We start from the raw sequence: 22,376 nt of genomic DNA on the forward strand, positions 1-22,376 counted from the left end.
AGGGGAAAATGAAAATATCCCATTTCCCAAAACATCGCTAAACATGAGGTAAAAGTGAAATAAGGGAAGTGAGAGCAAAGCTGAGTCAACCCGTAGCCAGCATGAAGGCTCAGAGCCCTGCCAGCCCCATGGCCTCCGGCACTGGGGGGCTGAGCTCCTGCCCAGGGCCAGCTGTGCGCCGCTGCCATGTGGCACCCAGAAAGAACTGGGATCTGAAGAGGTACCAGTGCCTGTGGCAGGCAAAGGCACGTTTGCCACAGACCTCAGCGGGTGTTTGAGGCTGCAGGAGGCACGGTGCTGAGAAGGTGCAAGGGTTGATTTAGTGAGAGGTGTGCACCCCAGTGCCGCCACGGGTAGCTGGGAAGGGCTCTGTCCTCCCCAGAACCCAGTGCATGCTCTGTTCTTTCAAGTCCTATTTCTGCTTTGCCAGTCCCAGCCACAGCTGGAAGAAGACACAGGTCATGAGGGTACTCCTACTCCGGCCATCGTCCTTCCCCAGGAGCTGCTGCCCCGTGCCTGCGGGCTCCCTCCTTCCCTGCAGTCCCCCACCGGCTCCTCTGGCTGCTGCTGCGGGTGTTTGACTTTCTCACTCCTGCCTCCTTGTTCTGCCATCACTGTCTCCTCATTCAGGGAGTGATGCGCCAAGGGATCTATGTTCCTGCCCCTCATAAATCCTTGGAAGGTACAAAAGCACCCGACCCATCGATCTCACCCTGCTCCTTTTTAGTGCCTCTCTGTTTTTTAACCAGCCCCCCTTTCTCACTTCCTAGTTGCTGGGATCTTTGTTCTTGCAGCCTTTTGTGTCTCTTCAGCTCCCATCAAGGCTCTGGTACCGATAAGGATTGCGAATATACCGGGGAATGTGTGTGTGTCCTTCTCCCTTTGCAAAAGGAGTCTTGGACACCCTCTGTGGGAACTTCCCCCTCCCCTGTGGCCCTCGCCCCCTGCACACATGTGCACACATCTGGCTGAGCTGGGTAGTCCTGGCTTTACCATGTGTATCAGAAGAGGAGGACACTGACATTTCACCTAGCCCGCGAGCCCCGCAGCATCCCTCACCCAGCCAGGGTCACTCACCTCACCGTGACTCGGTGCCTCAGCCCATGAGTTCCATCTCCCCCCGGGTGGGCTCATACCTCCGCCCCTTGCTGTCCGCGAGGGGCTCAGCTGGTGGGGAAGAGCAGCGCAACCCCTGGCATGTCCTCACCGCTGTGAGTCGACAGCAGGTAAGACCAGATTACTGGGGTGTGTGTCGGAGGCTACACCCCGACGCTGCAGATCCCAACACGCCTGCCACCCCGGAGCGCTGGCTCCAGAAAGCAGGAGCAAGGACCCGGCAGAGTGAGGGGCACTGGGAAGGCAAGGAGAGAGGTGGGAAGCGTTCTGCAGCAGGGGGGCTGCTCAGGGTGGAAGGGATGGCTGATGAAGCCCAGTGCTACTCAGACCCCTTTGTGCAGGGAGATGTGGAAAAGCACAGGGAAGGGGTGAATCCCCGTGCAGGGCCACACTGGGAGAACCACGGCCGGGTCGAGCAGCCATGTTTCACTTTCTGCATGATTTGGGCAGGGAAAGCAGAAGCCCCGGGGCTGCAGGAGGAGTGTCACCTGCCAGGGTGGTGGGGACAGCTGGCACTTCCCAGGCTCACTTAGGGAATGGCAGGCTTTTCCCCCAGGACGTTTCAGCTCCCTGGGCACAGAGCTGACATTTCCCTGGACTCCCAGGGGCTCTTAGGAAAGGGCCACGCGCTGAGGCGGGCAGCCACCCCAGTGTGCCTACTTAGGAGAAGGGCAAGGGCTGTCCTTCTTGCCATGGGGAAGAAAACGGGGGGCACAAAGGGGGACCTGCCAGGGAAAGAGTTAAGAGAGCCAGGGAGCAGCTGGGCTGTGTTTGTTTGCTGTAGCTATGTGTGCTGCAGGGTAGAAAAGAAGAATCTCCAGCCTGGAGGAGGCAGATGAGGGAGGGTCCTCAAGGATGGTGGCTGGGGATGAGTGGGGCAGCAGGTCTTCCCCTCTCTGCTCCCACGAGCTGTCACTGCAGGGAAACCCTCTGGCTCCCCGAAAGGGCTGGGTGACGAAGTGGGGACGAGCTGGACTAGCAGCAGCTGCTTGGAGCTGCCAGGTTTGTCTGGCGTGGAGGTTCTGTTTGCTGCCGACCGGGTCTCGGGCTGCTTCCTGCTGATGAAGTGACTTGACTGTGGAGGAAGACCACCAGATCGTCTGCTGACAGGACAGCAGAGACCAGGGCTGTAATGCTGACACTGTTCCCAGCCATCTGAGCTGCCTCTGACGGGTGCCTACCCCAGAGCCCTAGCTCAGAGCTCTCCCACCACGCTGCCCGAGCTGTAGGTAGGGGACAGCACCGGCGTGGACGCCCACACAGGACCATCCCAGCAGTTTTCTGTGGGCTACCGGGTCTCCAATGCTGGCACACCATGGCAGCCCATGGTCATTGCCCAGGGCAGAGGCTACCCATGCTTTGCAGTGCTGGGCCAGAGCTGCTGTGAGAGAGACTCCCAGGCAGAGGCAGTGGGAGGTCCAGGAGGGGATTCAGGCGGCTGCTGCACCGTGGCTGAAGGTGGAGTTTTGCCGGGGAGAGGATGGAGATGGTGAGGCTGTACGTGGTGCTGATCCCCATGCAACACGTCCTTGCCATGACCTGGCTGTAAGTACGCTTTGCACTTGTACTGTCTGGGTTGGAAAGTCATCTGGGGACATGCTGTCTCCCAAGAAAACAGGCAGATCTCTGAGAAAAGGGTGGAAGAAGGAACTTGGGCAATCCAAAGGCAGCACATGTGAGGAGGGACATCCCTGGGAGCATGAAGGGAGAGGGATGGTGAAGCTCAAGAGGTGCAGACCAGGGTGGGGAGCAGGAATGTCCAATTTGGCACAGACAAGAGATGGCACATCTTCCCTGCCCCTTTTCTGCGCTAAAATAAGGCTACAGGGGGCGAGTCCAGCACAGACATGGCCCTGGCTCTAGTCCACCTGCAACTGAATCTCTCCCTTGCCCTACAGGTACCTGGCCGAGGACACTTCCCTGCAGGTGGCCCTCCAGGGCCCCGGGGGCTGTAAGGGTCTGACAGGGCTGGCAGAAGAGCAGGTCCGCATTTGCCAGCGCCAGGTAGAAGCCATGGATGCGGTGAAGCAAGGAGCAGAGCTGGCTGTCAAGGAGTGCCAGCACCAGTTCTGCTCTCGCCGCTGGAACTGCTCCACTCTGCAGGGGCTGCAGGTCTTTGGCAAGGTCACCGTCCAAGGTCGGGGGGGGGGGGCGGGCAATGCAGGCAGACTGGGTACGGGGTCCCTTCAGTAAGCCTACACGGTCCCCTTGACACATCAGCCTTTCCTGGGGTAGTGTGCAAGTGTCACACTGGGCCCAGCCCCAGAATGGCCAGTGCCTTCCTCCGCATGCTGTATTAATAGTTGTCAACACAGAGCAAACTGAACCAAATGCATATGCTATTACAAATATTACTATTCTGCCTAAACTTCTTTCTCATTTGGTCAGGTTTGGCTTTTTGGTTCCACCTGGCCCATTCCGGGTACCAGCTCTGCAGACTGGTAGACCTTCTCTCCCTGCCTGCCGCCAGCCCAGCCCCTGGGAGCAGCAGCAGCTCATATCAGACGCTTTGCTCTGCAGCTGCAGTCCCTCTTTGCTGCAGCCAGGGAAAAAGGCTCTGCCTGTGCCCCCAAACCAGCACAGAACAGATTTTGCATGTGTTTGGCCGGGAGGAGCCATACGGGGAGCTGTGAGCAGGGTCTCTGGCTCCTGGAGACATGGTGGCAGGGTCCTCCCTAACAAACCCCTCTGTGCGGGAGGCTCAGACCCTGATGCACCCCCCCACCACTCCCCTTTCTCTTCCCTCGGGGGCTGCTGACTTCTCTCCCTTAATGGGATGCCTGGCCCAGGAACTCAATTGTGCCAAAGGCGAGGGCGCTGAGCCCAAAGGACCCCCCAGAGCCATCGCCCTGCCGGCTCCGGGTCTCAGCAACAGCAGCACTGGGTGAACATCCCGACAGCAGTTTCTCCCCAGCAGTCTCCTTCTGGAAGCATTCCTCCCGCATGCCTTCGCAGCTTTTTCCCCAGTGCCGTGTCCCATCAGTGCCTTCCCCCTCTGCAGACTGGGGCCATTTCTCACCCCGCTGCAGGCACGCGGGAGTCTGCTTTCATCCACGCCATCTCCGCTGCCGGCATTGCCTTTGCGGTGACTCGTGCCTGCAGCCGCGGGGAGCTGGAGAAGTGTGGCTGCGACCGCAAGATCCGAGGAGTCAGCCCCGAAGGTGAAGGAGGGTGGTGGCGGCAGGGATGGGGTGACAGAGGGGAAGATCCATGGGGGAGACCCGCCCCAAGGGAGAAGGTTTCTCACAGCCCTCAGCAATCTGGGAGCTCCTCTCAGGGCTTCTACTTCCTCATCTCATGGCCGCTTTCCCTCTGCAGGTTTCCAATGGTCGGGCTGCTCTGATAACCTGTCACACGGGGTTGCCTTCTCTCAAGCCTTTGCAGACAACCCCGAGAGGAGCCGCGGTGTCTCCTCCAGCCGGGCCAACGAGGCTGGGAGGAAGGTAAGGGCAGGAGCAAGGGCTGGGAAGCAAGCCCGGCTGCAGGGGTTTCTCCCTGGCTAGGCGGAGCTGGGTCGGGCCCCCTTACCCCGAGCGGCTGGGGGCACCCATGGGAGCCCAGGGCCGGGCTGCATCCTGCTGCCTCTCCTCAGCCCAGCCCAGCACCGCTCACACCGAGCTGGCTCCTGGCCGCTGTGGAGCGGGGTCCCAGCCTCCCCCCGCCTCGGCACAGAGTCTCCTTTTCCTCACAGAGCCCAGCTGCCATTTACCTTCCTTGGCCTTTTCTGCAAAGGAAATTAGTTCCTCCATTCTGCTCTGAAGGGCTTCCCTGCCCCTCCTGAGCAAAGACACCTTCTGCAGGGGCTGCTGTGACATCTGGTCCCTTGAGTGTCCTCTGGCTCTGGGCAGATCTGTCCACCCCCCCAGAGCAAGTCCCTGTCTCTTCCCCTCTCTCAGGGATTTTTCTTACAGACCTAAGCCAGGCTGTTTTCCACAGAGTGGATCCCCTTCTGCTTCATAGTGATCTGGCATAAAAGACTATTTTGTTCTCGCTTCCCTCTTCCCTCCCCTCTAGCCTTGCCTTCCCTCCCCTCTCGCCTCTCCTCCCATTTTCCCTTCCCTTCTCCTCAGCTGCCCTCCGGCCCCAGGGCAGGTGGGCTGGGGGAACAGCAGCTGGGGGCCCGCAGGCAGGGCAGGTGAGGGCAGTGTCCCAGCTCTGCCTGGCAGCTGCCTCCCGCCCCACAGGCTCTCCTGGCCCACATGAAGGTGGAGTGCAAGTGCCACGGCGTGTCAGGCTCCTGCGAGGTGCGCGCGTGCTGGAAGGTCATGCCTCCCTTCCGCAAGGTGGGCAACGTCCTCAAGGAAAAGTTTGAGGGGGCCACAGAGGTTTACCCCAAGCGGGTTGGTTCCCGCAAGCTCCTGGTGCCCATGAACTCTAGCTTCAAGCCATACACGGCTCATGACCTGATCTACCTGCTCGCCAGCCCAGATTTCTGCGACCGGGACCCCGGGCATGGGGTCTTTGGCACCTCTGGCCGCCAGTGCAACCGGACATCCCCAGCCATGGATGGCTGCGAGCTGCTGTGCAGCGGCAGGGGCTTCCGCACAGCCCAGGCGGAGGTGGTGGAGCGGTGCAGCTGCAAGTTTCACTGGTGCTGCTCTGTCAAGTGCAAACAGTGCCGGCACCTCGTGGAGGTGCAGAGCTGCCGCTGACAGGGAGCACGCCAGGGCGGCGGGGGCCAGGCCACAGGCAGAAGGCAGCTGGGGGAAGAGAGGCGGAGAAGCAGGGAAAGGTGTAGGGGAGACACAGCCCGAGGGGGAGCAGAGGAGCTGTGGGGTTTTCCTGCCCTGCTGGATGGCTCCGGGGGTCCCCGCACAGCAGCCTCTCGCCAGCCTCACTGGGCTTTTTGTGGTTTGAATTATTTTTCCTGATGGAGGGCTGGAGGACACAGGCCCAATAAATCCTTAAACTTTAGAAATAAACCAGCTGCAGTGGAAAGCAAATAGTGCGTCAGCTCCTTCTTCGCATGCTGTGTTTGGGACCTGGTGGGTGCCTGTCTCTGCTCCCTGCCACGGGCTGGGAGAGGACAAGGCCACGCTGGGGTCATCGTGCTCAGGGGACATGGGCTGCAGTGAGCAAAAAACAGCCGAGTGCAGAGCAGGGGGGCATGGGGAGCCTGGAGGGGGTCACCGAAGGGTATAATAGAGCAGCAGCATCAGAGAGAAGGAAGCAAATTAAGTTTGTAGGGTGAACAGGCTCTTTATACAATAAGACTCATCTGTGGGAGAACTATCGCCTGGTGTAATCCTGCAGGGAGAGGGAGGCAAGGGATGGCTGGGGATTTCAGACAAGGACGCTTGGGCCAGTGGCTCTTAATCTAGGTGGCCAGGGCTGATGCCTTCTCCAATGCTCAGCTGCTCCTTTGTTTGGAGAAAATATTTTCAGGAGGAGTTCCAGCAGGTCCCACAGCGAGATGCTGTTTTGTGAGGCTCCCCTCATGGTGTGCCGCTGGCGCCGGCACAGAGCAGGTGCTCAGAGGGTGAGATCAGGCCATGATGAGCTGGCTGGCCAGCAAGAGGTCTGGGAAGAGCTGTCCAAGTCTATCCAGGCTCTCTGCCCCACTACAGCTCCAGATAGCCTGCTGTGGAGTCCTGTCCTTGCCAGACATCCCCCTGGTATCAGGCATCACCCCTTGGCAAGGCTGAGGAACCTCTGGTGCCACAGCTGCACCTGCTCCTCTCCCTCCTTCTTACTCAGCACCCGGTATGTCTCGTTTCTGAGGCAGCTGCGACGAGTCACCTGCAAGGAGAGCCTGAGTTCATAAGGCTGCTACCACTGCCCATCCTTCCCCCCAAGGAAAGGGGACCCCGATGATGGATGGCAACTGGAGGCTGGGGTGATGGGGGCACCAGAAGGAAGAGGGGAGAACCACCTGGAAAGTGGGAGGGGGAGGATGACAGCTGAACTGTGTGTTTCCTAAGGTATGGGCTAGTCCTCTGTCCTGCTCTGGTGGGTTTGGGTTTTGTACCACCTAGGAGGCACACAGCAGATGGGGGAGAATCCCCCCCTGCAGGGACATGCAGGGAAACCCTGATGGGTGGGATGCTTCCTACAGCTCCTCTGTCTCAACATTAGTGGTCGTCTCCACTCTTACAGCGTCTGTGCAAATCCCACTGCCTCAATTACTCACCAGCTGCACTTGCATCACTGTCACACCCCCAAACACACCCAACTCTGTCCTACTGGAGGGAAAAGCAGTGGGCTGGTGAGTCTTGCAGGGACTCGGTGCTGTTGTGGAGGGGTCAGCCACAGAGAAGGCTGTGTGAAGGGCGGTGCAGCCTGCTTCTCACCCGCTGGTTGTAGAGGCTCTGCTGGAGGCATTGGTGGCTCTTGAACACGCAGTAGTTGGGGTGCTGAAGTCCATCTGAGTCGCAGATCTGGGAAGGTGGGAATGAAGGCCAGAGAAAGAGGAAGAGGAGAAGGAGGGGTGGGAGCATCCACGGGGCACCTACCTGGCTCTGGGCATCTCCATCTTGGAAGGCGGCGTACTCTGCCTTCAGCCAGAGGCTCACACGAGGGTCCTCACAGCCATGGGTGGCTATCCGGCTGCACCAGTACTCTGCCCTCAGCCCTCTGAAAACCTCCATGCCATGGTACTCTGAGGTCTCTGGGGAGCTGGTCTGCAGAGGAGGGGGATAAAGAGAGCGATGTTTCTTCCTCCCCTTCCCCACCACCCAGCCTAGGCTGCTCCTCAGAGGCCAGCAGGACATGCAGCATACCCAGTACCTTGTTGCCTGCAGCCTGATGCTGGGCTGAGATCTGAGGGTTGATGTAGGTGCTGAAGTTGCCTGTCTTGCAGTGAACACGGTTCAGGTTTTTCATATTCTGACACTGTTCCCTCTTCAGTGAGCAGAAAGCACAGTCAGGGCACAGGTCGATGTGACGCCGCCCAAGGCTGTCACACACCTAGGGTGGATGTAGTGGGGAGGTCAGGGGGGGAAAAGGAGACCGAGGACCTCCCATGTCCTTGCTCTGGCTTGGATCTTGCTGCTGGTCACCCAGGTCAGCTTCTCCCAGGAGGTGGCACCTGAAGGGACAGTGCTGACGAGCTCTGGCCACCAGAGCATTGTGGTCAGCACTGCAGAGAGGCCTGCACACAGTGGGGGTCAAATGGGGACATCAGCATCTTTACCAAATCTCCAAACCCGAGGACTCTCTCTTCCATCTCCTTCCAGATCTGGGTGACGGCTGATGAGACACAGTTTCCCTCCAGCACCGCATAGCACAGGATCATCACTGCCTCATCATTCTTCAGGGCTAAAAGGCTGACAGAGAAAGGGATGAAGTCAAGTCTCATCTCTTGTCACAAGCTGAAGAGGTAGACCTCTGGTTAAAAAATGAAAGGGGAGAAAACACACCCTTCCCAAAGTAGCAAAAAAACCCTTCCCAAAGAAACCTTGGCTAACCTGCATGGAGGAATGGGGGTACATGCAGAGTCTGTATCTGCGTGTGTAACGTGGAGGCTCCGGGGGGTGTGTGTGTACATTTGGGAGCACGTGAGAGGGACAGGCTGAGGAGCACAGCTTGAGGAACTTCCCCAGGGATCCTGCAGCAGCCCCTGCCTGGTTTTGTCCACCTGAGTGCACAGCAGGGAGATGTTTGTAAGAGGTCTGCTGAGTGTTGACCGTGGGGCAGCCCCATTTGGGTCTGGAGTAGGTAACTTCCAAAGTCTCCCTCCTGCTTGAGCCAATGTATTTGACAGAAAGGGGAAAAAATCGGTAACAACAAATTAACTGTTCATCCAAACTGACATGGGAAGGAAGCTAAAGGTAGAAAATTTAATGACAGTGTGATAAGGACAATAAGAATATTTTGCCTCTCTTAGGAACAGTAGAAATTGTAGACATGGTACAGAAATGTTATTAGACAGGAATGGTGTCAGTTATCAGCAACAGTGCAGAAGAGGTAAAAATGCTCATTAGACATTTGTCTCCTGTGCCTACAAACAAAACCAGTGATAAATAAACAAGCTTTGATCTGGCAGAAAGTAAGAAGATAAGAGCAACAATTGCTTATGTTAAAATGCTTTTAAAATCCATGCATGGGCTAACCTCTATGGAGAAGTTTTCCTAAGTGCAGCTGAAACTTCTTGGAGACCTTTAGATTAGCATTAAAAAAATAAAAATGATCTGGAGAACCTGGAGGGAGGTCATGAAGATGACATTTCCTAAGGCCTGGAAAACACTCAGAGCGAGAAGCTTAGCTGAGCAAAGACACTTGTGGGTGGCCCCTCAGTCTGTCAGTGCTGGCACCAAGGTGGGGATCAGCTGGAAGGCTCTCTCCATCAGCAGATGGAAAAGCAATGACTTTTGGTGACTGGAACTTGGGGTGAGACCCATTCAAAGCAGAAGTTAGCTACACGTTCCTGACACAAAGAGTATTTGGTGTGGGAGTAGCTGATGGGGTGGTTTCTCCACAGCTTGGAGACATCAAAAAGATATCCTAAATTTCTCTTAGCAGAAAGGTCTGTACCTCGGCCACACAATGTTTCTCCTTCAGGGCTTGCCAGGCATGGCTCCATGCCCTGTGCTGAGCAAGAAGGCCAGGGTGAGTGATAGCAATTTAGCCTCAAGGCTAAAAGAGGTCACTCTCTCTGCTGTTAGGCTCTTAGGATTGTGCAGTGTGTGAAGAAGTCAAGTTGTAAGGAATGACTGGTGTTCACAGATCTATGGACATGTGAGAGGTACACACCATAAGCACAGGAACACACAGATGCTTGTCATTTGCACGGGGTTTGGCTGTGCGTCCATGTAGGAGAACACGGGTGAGCATTAGGGCTAACAGGCAGAAGCTTTGTACAGCTCCTTCACAGATGCCTGGGCACTGCCACACACCGTGGGGAAAGGAGCTCACAGCACGTGTCATGCACTGGCAGCGGGTCAGAAACGAGTGATCCTGTACCCAAACTGTTCACACTAACAAGCAGCAAATGAGCATGTCAGTATCTCTGAAGTTCTCTCTCACTCTACAAGAGAATCTGGAAAATCTTAAGTCACAGAAAATACAATGAGTGCTATATTTTTTTAAAAACATTACAGTCAAGTTTGTTTTATCATAAAGCAGATGCTGCTCTAGCCTGCAACAAGGTGAGTGAAGATGTTCCTTTAACACACCATCCTGTACGGTGTACCATTCTGTACGGGCTGCAAAAGGTATGCTGTGGGGACAGACATGAAAAAATTACTGTGGTGCCAACCCACAGCACATTAACCACATCCCCTGAAAAAACAAGAACGGATGAAGATCTGGAAATCTGCATATTGCAAGCCTGTGCATCTTACTGCAATGCACCACAGTGTGACCAACCTGGTCAGAGGTTTGTGGAGGGAAAGGCTGAGTTCCAAGAGGACAGAAGAGTGCAAACTGAGGACAGCGGTGACAGATACCAACTGTTTCAGGCAAAGTTGGAAAGAATTACAATGTGCTGGTAAAAAAAAGAAAGAAACCCCACCTATCCTGCAGAGAATACTTCCAGAACCTGTGAGATCCTTTATGTCCACTCCTCCATCCTATGGCTCCACATGATCCTTTTTATTTTTGGTTTTTCTTTGTTTCCTCTATAAACATTCAGACCATTTAGGATACTAAGAAGAAAAGGAAATCTGAAATTTAGAGCAAAAAGTCAGTGCTCATCCCACTTGAAAATCTTGTCTAGAGTTGTTCAATTCAACCTTCTCAGCTTTTTTCTGTGACTGGGAGCTAGACATCTCTGAGAGAAGAACCAGTGACAGCCCCCAAGGCACACCTAGCATTTCTCTTTTGTAAAGGATTGCTGTCTGCATGGGGATTACCTGACACTGACAATTTTCTCTTAAGCAGTTGTAGCCCTGGAGAACAAGTGTTCAGTCCACATTTCGCTGATAAATCTGTGACAGCCAAAGGGAGTCCTTGCCACCTCTCAGATGCTTGACTGCTTAGGTGCAGCTGGATCTTTGCCTTCAAGATTTGGTAAACCATCTGGGTCATCTTGATGGGACTCACAAATTTCAATTAAGGACCCCGATCTTACTCTCCAAACTTATCTGAAAGAATTTAGCCACAAATATTGGCTATTGTTCCACTACTTGCTTGTTATTCCAGTGGCACGTGATTTGATTGCTTCTTCATCACACCAGGATGATCAAACCAGTAAAGTCAGAGGCACATTAATAGCCATTAAAAATTATATGAATAGCTCTGCTGTTTTCATCACCAAGGTAGAAAAAAGAAGAAAACTGTCCACCTTGCTGGACCTTTTTAAGAACAGCAAATAAATAACAACCTGAGGCTTTGAAAGCAACTGTTAATAAATGGGTTTTAACAGGCTTTGTTTTCTCCAACACATGTACTGGTCCAACAAGTGCAGCCTAAACAAGATGCAAATAGATGATTACAGGCAAAACAGGCAGTAAAAGGGAACTTTTCTAAAAAGAGTGCTTCCATAAGTAGCTTATAAGTAGCAGTAAAACATCTGCTGCGTGTTGATGACCTACTTGTTCAGAACAAACACAAAATCAGATGTGGGTAGGAGCCTCTGCTGCACAGCAAACTTTAGATTTACAGATCATGTTCGATATGATCAGCTCATGCAGGTCAGAAAGCCTCATACCAGTATGCACCACCTACTGACACTTTGCCTTTGGCCACATATGCAGCTGCACATGAACTGTGTCCATAACATCCGCTGACCCACCCAGGAAACTGAGTCGCACCATCAGCCTGAGGTTACCAAGAAATTCTGTTGCTCTGTCACATTCATTTCCTCCTCTGTCTCTGTTCTCCATTTCTGCTGTGAGCCTTTCTGACCTCACGGTTGCAAATTTATGAGTTGGTTTACCACCTTGGGGTGAGTGAAGGTACTTTTACATCATCCCCAAATAACAGCTAGTATCTTGAAAGCCACTGGGATACGTCAGGGGAATGGGTCTTACCCTGCATCACCAGACCCAGGGACGGGTCCTGAGCTCCTTGCTCGCTGGTGGGCATCTGCAATCCACCACGCCGTGGCACTAGGTGCAGCCAGGGCTTGTCCCTGGTTCCTCTCCTGGTGACGCCCAGCGCCCTGGCACCGCTCTTCAGTGCATCCAGCCACTCTCTCACTGCTGCTGCCTTATGGCAGTGCTGGGGCTTTGTGTCCCATCACAGAGGCATTACAGGCAAGCGGTACGGACCTGGCAGAGCATAACAGCACTGCTGCTGGTCCCCTACACTTGTTGACATGCTGCTGAGCTGTTTGTGGATGTGCAGAAGTTTCACCATACTTCAGGGAAAGCTATAGGTCTGTCTAAGGTGATTTCGAAATGCAAATCCCTTCCCAGCTTAGTACCTCTGCGCCTTAATGTCCTAACCACTGCTCTAGGAAAAGCCTAACAGGTACTGGGAGGCAGTGTTTCAAGGGGAATGGGAAAAAATATAATTAAGTAGAATCTGTGGGCTGAGATCAGTAATTGCTTGAAGGCAAAAGGAGAAAACTTCAGATAAAAGCCTATCTTGCTTAAGCATCTTGAGACATGGAGTGACACACATAGACCATACTTCAGCGATATCTCAAGAATACTGGTTGACAACGTTCACCTCTCCCTCAGCGTAATGACAAGGATTTGGACCATTAACTTTCAGCTGCTGAACCTCCTTGATATTGGATGGCTGTGTGAGGTGGAGTGAATACCTGAGGCAAGCAGAAAAGAGGATAAAGAGCAAACAGCAGCTTTCCAGCACTTTGTAACTTCTGATTTTTTTTTTTTTTTGGGGGGTGGGGGTGATTGCTGCAGGAAACTAAAACCACCAAGGAAAAAGCCATTCTTAGCAGCTTCAGGATAAAAAAAAGAGAACTTGGCCTGCAGGCAAGAAGGCAGGCAGGCTGGCTAGGTACCTGACAGATCAAACCCAGCAGGTAACCTAATGCAGGAGCTGTTGGGAAAACGGGAAAATAATGCCTGCCCAAGGGCTCAGGACGCACAGACAAGGGAAAAACTGTATTTTGTAAACACCTCTGTCCTGTTGACCTGCACAATATTGCAGCCTTTTACCTCTGCCCCCGGGACACTGAGAGACCCCTGCTTTGAGAGTCCCAAAAGCCTACAAGCATTTGAATTTCTTCTAGCTTGCTGGCGAGAAGACTACCTGCCATGTTACGGCTCCCCTTTCACAGCTAGCTGCACACAGTAACAATACGGAGGCACTAAATTGGGCCCTGGCCTCACTGAATGTCCAAAAGGTACCACTACGTAATCCTCAAGTGACAGCTAGTTTCTGAAAGAGGTGTCAGGGGAACGGGCCCCATCCCGCACTGTCAGACCCAGGGTGGAAAAACAATAATTGTGAAAGAATGAGGATAATTCAAAAAGAGGTTTGTTTTTTTTTTCCTGGAGATAGTATTTTTAATAAAGGATCTAGTGATAAAATTAAAGCTGTTGGGGATGAAGTACATAAGCACCACAAGGACTGTTTGGAGGGGTAAAGCAGGAGGAGGAGGATGTAGCCCCTGGGAGGGCTTGGCTCGTCCTTGCTGTGGAAGCAGGGCTCACATGAACCAGGAGCATCCACACGCAAATACCAACAGGATGAGGTCTGCATCCCGGACAGCCATGATGCTGAAAGGAGTGTAGGGGTCATAGCGGATGAACAACACAACAGTGGGAAGCCCTGGGAAAAAGGGCAAATGCAATTCTTGTGCAAACAGAAGAGCAGGGAAGAGAAGGGAGGTTGACCTCCTCCTGTGTACCCAACTGCTGAAACCCATCACTGAATGGTGCATGCAGAGCTGAAGTGTGTGGATGTTTTAAAGGGACACTAAAAATTGCCGCAGAGAGTGAGAGTTATGCGAGCTTTATAATGTAGAAGCTACAGAGCTCTTTTTAGCTTATTGCAGGATTGAATCATGGTATACAGGTAACTTTGAGGAAAGGCAATAATGAGAAATAAATAGCTCTTTAATCACAGGGCAGAAAGCATAGTAAGAACTAAAAATTGAGAATAAGTGCAATAAGGGACAAATTTCCCCCCCCCCCCCATGATGATTCACTGCTAGCAGAAAGGCCACAAAAGTATGCTCCAAATTCTTCACCTTGTTATGTTACTACCTTTGCCCTGTCTGTCTCTAAAGGTCACAGCTAGCTTCATCAGGTACCATCAAAGCTGGTAGAGCTACCAGAGCAGCTGCCACAAGCAGGGCTGAGTGAGCAAGGATGGATGTCCTACTAGACATCAGACCCTAGGGAAGACACACAGCCCTGGGCTCAGTGCCCTCACAACCCCGCGCCCCTTGTGTTAAACCAGACGTCGAATGGCACCTGTGCATGCTGAATGGTCCCACCCAGCACTGCTCCTCTTGCTGGAATGGAAAAGCCTCAAAGCATTTACCCCTTTTTTAGGTCATACTTTGAAGTCCCTTTGAGAGGAGGTGGGATGTGGTGAGCAGCAAAGCTGACAGGCGTGGTCTATCTTGCCTTTTTATCCTCACTTGAATTTAAGCTTTGCTTAGTATGATTGATGGGGCTCGGCTGCCAGGTTACAGACACAGTCAGCATTAGTGTCTTTGAGAAACTCTGCAGCAGAATAGCGAGTGTCATCTGCAATCACAGCAGTCCCTCAATAATCCCAATATAACTAAATCAGAGCAAGGCTCAATTTCAGAGGCAGGAAAAATGAACATATCCTCAATGAAACACAGTTTTGCCTCAGAGTACGTACCCCAGTAAAAATTTGCCAGGCAGTAAAAGCCTCATACAGTATTAGGAAGGAGGATGACATAAGTTACAACCTTGCAACAGAACAGTTACAGCTTTAACAATGCAATGCAATTCATTTTTACATGCAGAAGTGGGATCTCTGGCTCAACTGTAGTAGTATGCAGTGTGTTTAATAGAAACCACAGACTGCAATCATGCACAAAACCTGTGTGGTAACAGGAACATCAGTAGCCGGCAACAGAGCCAAAGCAAAACGACTTCTCTGTGAAAACCACATCTAGACAGCATTCTGTCTGCTGTTGGCAAGCAAAACAACCCTTGCATCTCAGTCAAGGCAAGTGATCCTCAGCCACAAAGTACTAAAGGTACAGCAAGTAAGTTGAGTGAAAACACAGGATCCTTTGGCAGCTCGCGAGCCCCAGCTGCCTGAGGATCAAGGCAAATGGATCCTGGCAGATCAGCTGGGAAGAGCTCAAGATGTTCGACAAGCTCCTACAGCATCCCAAGGCTGGGGGAGCCAAGAAGGTGTGTAAAAGGACTGCAGCAAGCTGGACTGTCGCAGGGCCCTGTGCTGAACTGGCATGCAGCTGCTTTCAAAGCCAGACCAGGCAACCAGGGCAATGCACAGCTCCAGAGTGCAGAGGTGTGCATGTGCTCGGGCAGAAGCAGTGGTCCTGCACAGCCAGGAGCAAGGCTCTGTGCTCCCGGCTCTGTCTCCTAGCCCAGGACTGCTTTTGCTCTACCTGGGCAAGGATGGAGCGCTCCTCAGGCCAGACTGTTTTTAAGAAACATCTGCCTCATGTTGAATGCAGAGAGGCAAGGAACACAGAGAGACACAAGCTTACTCCAGCAGCCCAAGGACCCATGTTGGCAAGGAAGCTATTTCTGCAGGTCATCCGTACTCCTCAGAGACGTGAGCTGGGGGAAGATGAGTGCAGATGTGGTTGCACGCTGCAGATGGCCACGGTGTGAGGACACACATGCATGGGAAAAAGCCCTGCCTGCATCTAAGGCCCAGCTTAAATGCACTTTGCTCATGACATGAGGACAGTAACGTTGTCAGGCGCTAGCAGCACTGTGTCACCCTCTCCCTGCTTTACTCTGTGCTGGAGCAGGGGTCCCTGAGGGGCTCCCCAAGTACATTTCTGCTCTGTATGGGACAGCTTGCTCCAGAAAACCTTCCTGTGCTCACCAGCTGCTCAGGGCAGGGGCACAAATGCCATAGGATTACCACGTGAGGACAGCCCTGCATGGGTGGTGTGTGGTACCCTGCCCAGAGGGGAGACAGGTCTTCCACTTACCTGCCACGGGGGGCTGTTTCCTGCACCCTCTCTGCAGTGCTGCCTGACATGCTCTCTGGGTGTGACTTGGAGTCTGGAGAAGGGCCCTCAGTGCCCAGGGATGTCTCCAAGGAGAGGGCTGAGTGGATCAGCTGCCAGACGTTGTTCTGTAGGCGTTGCTCCCAGGCTTGCTCTGTGCGGTCAGGGGATCTCAGCCTGGGAGGCAAGGAGGCTGGGACCAGCAGGGTTGGTGGGAGCGCAGGCAGCCCCCTGTCCTGTGGGGGTCTCAGCACCCCTGGCGTGGCTGTGGAAACATTCCTCAGCAGTGGTTTCTGACTTGACAGTGCATAGGAGTACTTCAGGAGACTGTCCACATTGGCACGCAGCAGGGCATCGACGTGCAAGAGAGAAGCCTGCTCTGGAGCTGGGGAGAGAGTGGGATGGGGGGGCTGAGGGCACCTTCCTGAGGCCAGCCAGAAAGCTGCTGGGGGGAGCGGGGGAAGAGTAGCTACAGGAGATATGCAGGCAAGCAGGGGCACACAGCACAGCTTGGTGTAGCCATACCTTCTTCTGTAGGGGAGCTTTTGCCCCTTGCCCAGGAGCCCACAGCATGGGGTTGCTCTGTCATGAGGAGTTTTTTTTGAGGAGACAAACTGGAACATGGGATTCGCTGGGTGGAGGAGAGAGGGAGAAACATGAATCTCACTGTGTTATCTTCCCTTCCTCCTCACCCCTTCCATCTCCCAAGATATATTCCCCCTTGCCCTGTATCCTGTGCACCACCTTGGTATAGAACTGGCGTTTGAAGCAGCGGTACTGGGTGAACTGGCAGAAGGTCTGAAACCACGGAGCCTCAGGGAAGTCACAGCAGACTGGCCCTGGAGAGGGGAGAGAGAGAGAGATGTGGGATGGGGGCAGGCCACAGGTTTTGGCATCTGCCCCCTTGACCTGGGCAGAGCAAGAGCTGGGGACCTCTTGGATGGCTGCTTTCAGAGTGCTAGTGGCTGAAGGGAAAGTCAAAGCTGTCTGACCCCACGTGGAGATCACAGCCTTGTGCTATTATGGCTTCCAATCCCAGGTGCCACATGCACTTTCCCTCCAAACTACCCACGGTTTCAGTTAGTCCTTCTGCCCTTTTTCACATGGTTATCTTCCCTTTTACAAAGACCCAAACCTCCTGTTTCCAGGATCTAATAAGGACTCTGTTATTAGTCCTTCAAGGGTTTAAAAAAAACAACCAAACAACAACAAAAGGCAAGCAGGTGTGTGATGGCTTAAAAAGATGACCAGACTGTGACTGGGAACACCACAGGAGACCACCTCTTCAGGGAAAAAAAAAAAAAAAAAAAAAAGAGTTTGACATTGATTCCAGCCATGCAGGGGATGGAGGAAAGTCCACAGGGCCAAGATGCTGCTGGCAAGTCCTGTGCCTGTACACACGTGCACCATAATCCTGCCCAGTGCTGCCAACACTACTGCCTCAAAAGCTACAGCTCCTCCTGCAGCGATTGTGGGAGAGCTGAGGTCATGCAGGAGAGCAAAAAACTCTGGGACATTTGGGGAGGGGGGTAGCCTTGTGCTCCCTCTGCTCTGCGAGTGCATGGCCCAGCTAGCAGAGCCAGCCCTTTGTGCATGTTGAATGGGTCAAGTGCCAGCTGAGACGAAGGAGGCTGGCAGTAGAGTTGCAGTGCTCTCCTGTTGGTTATTTGTGCAGCATCTTTTATGCTGTATGTACTCCTTCACTTGTGCTGAGCACATGGATTCACCAGCAATAGTAGAATTTCAGGTATTCACTAGGATCCCAGCCCAGAAAATTACCCAAGCTGGAGGTAACATGCCAGATCCCCACCCTGTCCCTTGGTGATGCCTTACGCAATCTCTCCAGGACACAGGCGACAGGGACTCACTGAGAGCAATGCCCGTGCACATGTACTGGGAGCTGCAGAGCTCCAGTTCATCACATAGCCGCTACTTACAAAGGAGCATTGCTACCTCTGAGCAGTGGAGGATGCCCAGCCCTTTGCTATCCCCAGCATTAGCCTGGCTCTCCTGGGCCAGGACCGCATCCCCAGCAAAGCGTGCCAGACCAGGCATATTGGAGCTTGGAGTATTACAGCCTGCTGTGTCCTGTTACAAACCATTCCCACAATGATACAGAAACTTTCCATTTTGGGGTGAGGGGAGAAGAAAAGTACATCTTCATTCCAGTACCTGGGAAGTGAAGGAAAACTTGACACAGTTAAAATTTCCTGTGGGCTCTCTTTGCTGTCTCTAGATTTTCATTGTGGCTCAGCTCTCCCACAGCCTGTCGAACGCTGGTGGCATTGCCTGACGAGCAGCTCACCTCCTTCAGCACTGATCCCCATCTCCTCATTTCTCTCAGCTCATCTCCCCTGCAGAGATACTAGTCTACCTCTGAGTCCTCTGACCTTCCTGCCAAAGGGAGACATTCCCAGCACCAACTGCTTAATCAATATGATCTTCTGCCTCTTTCCTCTGCTCGTCCTGCCCATGTGTTTGCTGCAAACAGCACAGCTTCTGCTGAGCGTCAGGAAGCCACCCCCTTGGGCTTTGTGGCCAACTCCACCTGCATGAGATCCCAGCATGGGGGTGGGGAGGTGGGTGGGCAATTAATTAACAATTGCATCATCACTAAAAGGTGGAACCAGCTGAAGTATTTGCATACTCTCATCAGGAAACATCCTCCTGACTCTCATCTTCCACAGCAGTGTTGAAAGGCTCTGTGTAGGCTTCCCCTGTCTAAAACACAGCGTAGCTGCTCTCCTCAGCACCACGCCTAAAGAGGCACAATTAATGCTCACGAATATTTGACTGCAGACAGCATGGCCATTTATCTGTGGGGACAGTGGAGACAAAATATGTGAGGGCACATGCACTGCCACGTCCACTCAGCCTCTCAGCTGGTTTGTAACACATGCTAAAATAGCCCCAAAACTGGGGAAAAGGGAACACAGAGGGGAATAAAGTTTGCCAGATGGGCCTGTTGGGCTGAGGGCTGGAGGAAAAAGTAGCAAAGAGGGCATCCTGCAAAATTGTCCCATCTTCTGGCATTCCCAGATGCTCCTGCTGCTGGCAGCTGAGCCTCCGAAAGCAGCAGGAGTGGAAGCATGGCTGGATATGCCAAAAAGCGGTGCCAGTGTGCTGGGCATCACCAGGAGAGGAACCAGGGACAGGCCCTAGGTACACATAACACCATGGCATCATGGATTGCAGGTGTCCTCAAGCGAGGGAGGAGCCCAGGACCCATCCCTGGGTCTGGTGATGCAGGGTGGGACCTGTTCCCCTGACACAGCTGCAGAAACAAGCAAGAAATAGTTGCCCTCATGCTGCAGTCCAAATAAGCACAGTTGGCTGATCGTTCAGTTCATTGACGTTCATAGCTAAATATAAAGACATATTTTTTATGACAAAAATTGTTCCTATTTTTTTTCCTCTGAAGAAAAATACAACAGAAGTAGTCCCAAGTTTTTCAGCTGCACAGATATAATTATGCCACTTAAATTCTCTGATGCAGGGGTGCAGAGAAAGTATGACTGCAGAGATTTAAAGGGTGCTGTTGCTATGGTGTTTTCTGAACTGGGATGTTTCTTGGCTCCTGAAATGTTAAACACTTAAAAAAGCAGCTTATCAGCTCATGCTTTCTTAAAGGCCCACAGAAGCCCATGAGCCAAGCTTCTGTGCTAAACCCTAGCTGAAGCTGGAAGGAGCCGATCAGGTTGTAAGGTGTACTGTTGGCAGGAGACGATGAGCTTCAGTGAGTTTCAGAAAACTGCAGCCAGTTTTTTTCCCCTGCCACCCCACCGACAGACATGTGGAGGAACTGAAGAGCTCAGCAAAGGGCCACTGAAGTGGTCGTGGCTTTCAGCCCGTGACCTGTGAAGAGAAGCTGTACTTGTTCCGCTGGATGGAGAAGAGAGGCAGCCCACGAGGACCCAAAGGAAGGCTACACGATGACAAAGTCAGACTCTTCTTGGTGGTGCCAGATGACACAAGAGGGAAAAAACTGCAGATTCCTGCTTAGGAGGTTAGGACTGGCCATCAGGAAAAGACTTTTTCTTCAGGAAAGGTGTGCAGACTGGAAGGGCTACCCAGAGAGGCCACAAAACCAAACTCCCTTGCACAAATCCAGGGTGCCCTAGTGCTGGGAGTATCCTGCTTTGAGCTGTCTAGACACCCCAAAACTGAGCCATCCCACCACCATTCCCACAAGCCCGTGGCATTTTGGGGCAGAGAAACAGCTGGCGCTGCCCCAGCTGGGGCAATGCCCACATCTCCCCGTGGAGGTGGGCTGATACCTTCAGGGACGTGGCCGTGGTTCTCCTCCTGGTCCAGCTGCAGGATGGTGGAGCTGAGGCAGCCTTGTGCCTGGCGCAGCTGGCAGAGCATGGCTGCCTTCCAGGGGGGCCCCAGGCTGGCGAAGAAGAGCTGGTACTCGCTGTCCGACAGCGGGCTGCCTGGAGCAGGAGGCACCGGTGGAGCTGCAGAGAACGTCAGCACGGTCAGCAGCCCTGGGGGAGAAGCAGGCTGCGGTGAGCCCTCCCTGACGGGGCGAGCAGCGGGTGGGAATGGGAGAGCAGCTGGCAGGGTGGCCTGATCCTGTCTGCTAGCGCTGAGTGGGGCACTGGGCTGAGCTGGCCTGGACTGCCACCACCACACCTGCTTGTGGGGCCCCAGGGGAACCAGAAGCCCTGGGGAAAAAGGGGGGAGAAAGAATGGAGAAGAAGGGAAAAAAGAGAAAAAGGAAAAAAAAAAGTAAAAGAAAAAAAAGAAAAAAGAGAAAAAAGAATGACCTGCAAATAAAAAAAAGAAAAAGAAGAAAAAAGAACTAAGTACAAATAGAAGAAAGTAAAAACGGGAAGAGAAGAATGAAAAAACAATGAAGAAAAAAAGAAAAAATAAAGAAAAAAGAAATAAAAAAGAATGAAGGAAAAAGAAAAAAGAATTAAGAAAAAGAATGAAGAAAAATAAAAAAGAAAAAGGAGAAGAAAAAAATTAAAAAGAAAGAAGAAAAAGAAAACTTTTTAAAAGAATTTAAGTCAGGGGTTTTTGAGTTTGGTTTGGTTTGCACTGGGGGGAGGTGTTTTGATCTTTGGATTTGTTTCATTTTTTGGGTTTTTTTTGGTCACCCCCCCCCCCGGAGCCCCTGCCCAGCTCCCCGCTGCCCCGGGGGCACCCACCATGGCGCAGCCCTGCCGTGAGCCGCCCCGCCGCCATGCCCGGCCCGCGCCCCTCGGCGGGCACCGTGTCCCCTTCCCCCGCCCCCGACAGCCGCCTCCGCTCCTGCCCCGGCCCCCCCGCCCGGGGGCTCCAGCCTCCGGCCCCGGCCCTGGGCTGCCCGCCCGGCCGCGCAGGCCTCGCTCACCCGCCAGGCAGCGCCACCCCGGCATGGCCGCCGCAGGCCTCGCCGCTCGGTGGCCCTGGTGACGGTGCAGGGGGCAGGGACAGTGTAACGGCTGTGCGCCCGTGCCTGTGGGGGTGCGGGAGACAGGCGCCCCCGGGAGGAAGGGGGAAGCCGGGCGTGGGGAGAGGCAAGGGGCCGGCGCCCCCGCTGCTAGGCAACATGGCGCTGGCAGCTTGGCAACGGCAGCTGAGGCCTGGCCAGGCTCCCCGGCGGGCCTGCGCCCCAGAGCGCTCTGTGCCCTCCTGCAGCAGAAGGAAAACAAAAACCTGTTCCACTTGCAGGGGACTGAGACTCACCTCGTGCCCCCCCAGGAGCGTCCCCACACTGGCCTGCTTCAGGACGTGGGGGGAAGCCAGCCTGATCTCCCCCAGGCAGCCATGTCCTCCGGTGAACCCCCAGCAAGTCCCAGGAGCACCAGCCAGCCTTCCTCTGCCCCCCGCCGCTGCCCTGCGCACCGCTCTGCACGGGAAAGCCTTCTCAGGCCAAAGCAGGAATGGTGCCAGCCAAAGGGGCTCTGGGGTGGCCAGTGCGGAGGTGCCCAGAGCCCCACACGGCTGGTTTTGGGGGACACCAAACCCACGTGCCTGTGCCCAGTTCTTACGACAGAGACCAAAGCGTGAGGCACAGATGCAGTGACCCACGTGTGCACCCCACGAATTGCAGCCGACACGGCGCTTCCCACGGCTGGGCACTTTCTGATGTGAGAGGGAAAGACATGACCATAACCATCCTGGGCAAGCAGCTGTCAGGGTGCTTGGAAAGAAAATGCTTGGCACAGCAGCAACAAGAACTGCAGCTGTAAGCAAGATGCAGGGTGGCACAGCGGCTTTGTGTGTCCCCTGAATCACCCCACAGCCCCAGCTCGGCTGCAAAGTGACACCCTTGCAG

General features: G+C 53.8%; 2 protein-coding genes across 3 annotated transcripts; one reads left to right on the forward strand and one right to left on the reverse strand.

The window, feature by feature from the left end:
• Positions 1-119: 119 nt before the first annotated feature.
• LOC101918156 (protein Wnt-4-like) lies at positions 120-6,059 on the forward strand. The gene is made up of 5 exons (XM_055809250.1): positions 120-2,661; positions 3,015-3,253; positions 4,146-4,277; positions 4,435-4,559; positions 5,301-6,059. Exons 1-5 carry the CDS (start codon positions 2,597-2,599, stop codon positions 5,766-5,768), a joined length of 1,029 nt encoding a protein of 342 aa, XP_055665225.1. The 5' UTR covers positions 120-2,596; the 3' UTR covers positions 5,769-6,059.
• A 236-nt stretch (positions 6,060-6,295) lies between these two features.
• ACRBP (acrosin binding protein) lies at positions 6,296-21,561 on the reverse strand. 2 transcript variants are annotated; one of them, XM_055809233.1, is made up of 10 exons: positions 21,450-21,561; positions 20,383-20,595; positions 16,850-16,944; positions 16,631-16,736; positions 16,088-16,490; positions 8,249-8,381; positions 7,843-8,022; positions 7,569-7,736; positions 7,407-7,493; positions 6,296-6,855 (listed from the first exon to the last, which is right to left on the reverse strand). In XM_055809233.1, the coding sequence occupies exons 1-10, from the start codon at positions 21,472-21,474 to the stop codon at positions 6,742-6,744; spliced, it is 1,524 nt and encodes a 507-aa protein (XP_055665208.1). In that variant the 5' UTR covers positions 21,475-21,561; the 3' UTR covers positions 6,296-6,741. The 2 variants fall into 2 exon arrangements, with proteins under 2 accessions (XP_055665208.1, XP_055665209.1); XM_055809234.1 differs by having other exon boundaries at positions 20,383-20,565; positions 21,450-21,537.
• Positions 21,562-22,376: the final 815 nt, after the last annotated feature.

This window comes from Falco peregrinus, chromosome 6 (assembly GCF_023634155.1).
Source record: "Falco peregrinus isolate bFalPer1 chromosome 6, bFalPer1.pri, whole genome shotgun sequence".
Lineage (NCBI taxonomy): Eukaryota > Metazoa > Chordata > Aves > Falconiformes > Falconidae > Falco > Falco peregrinus.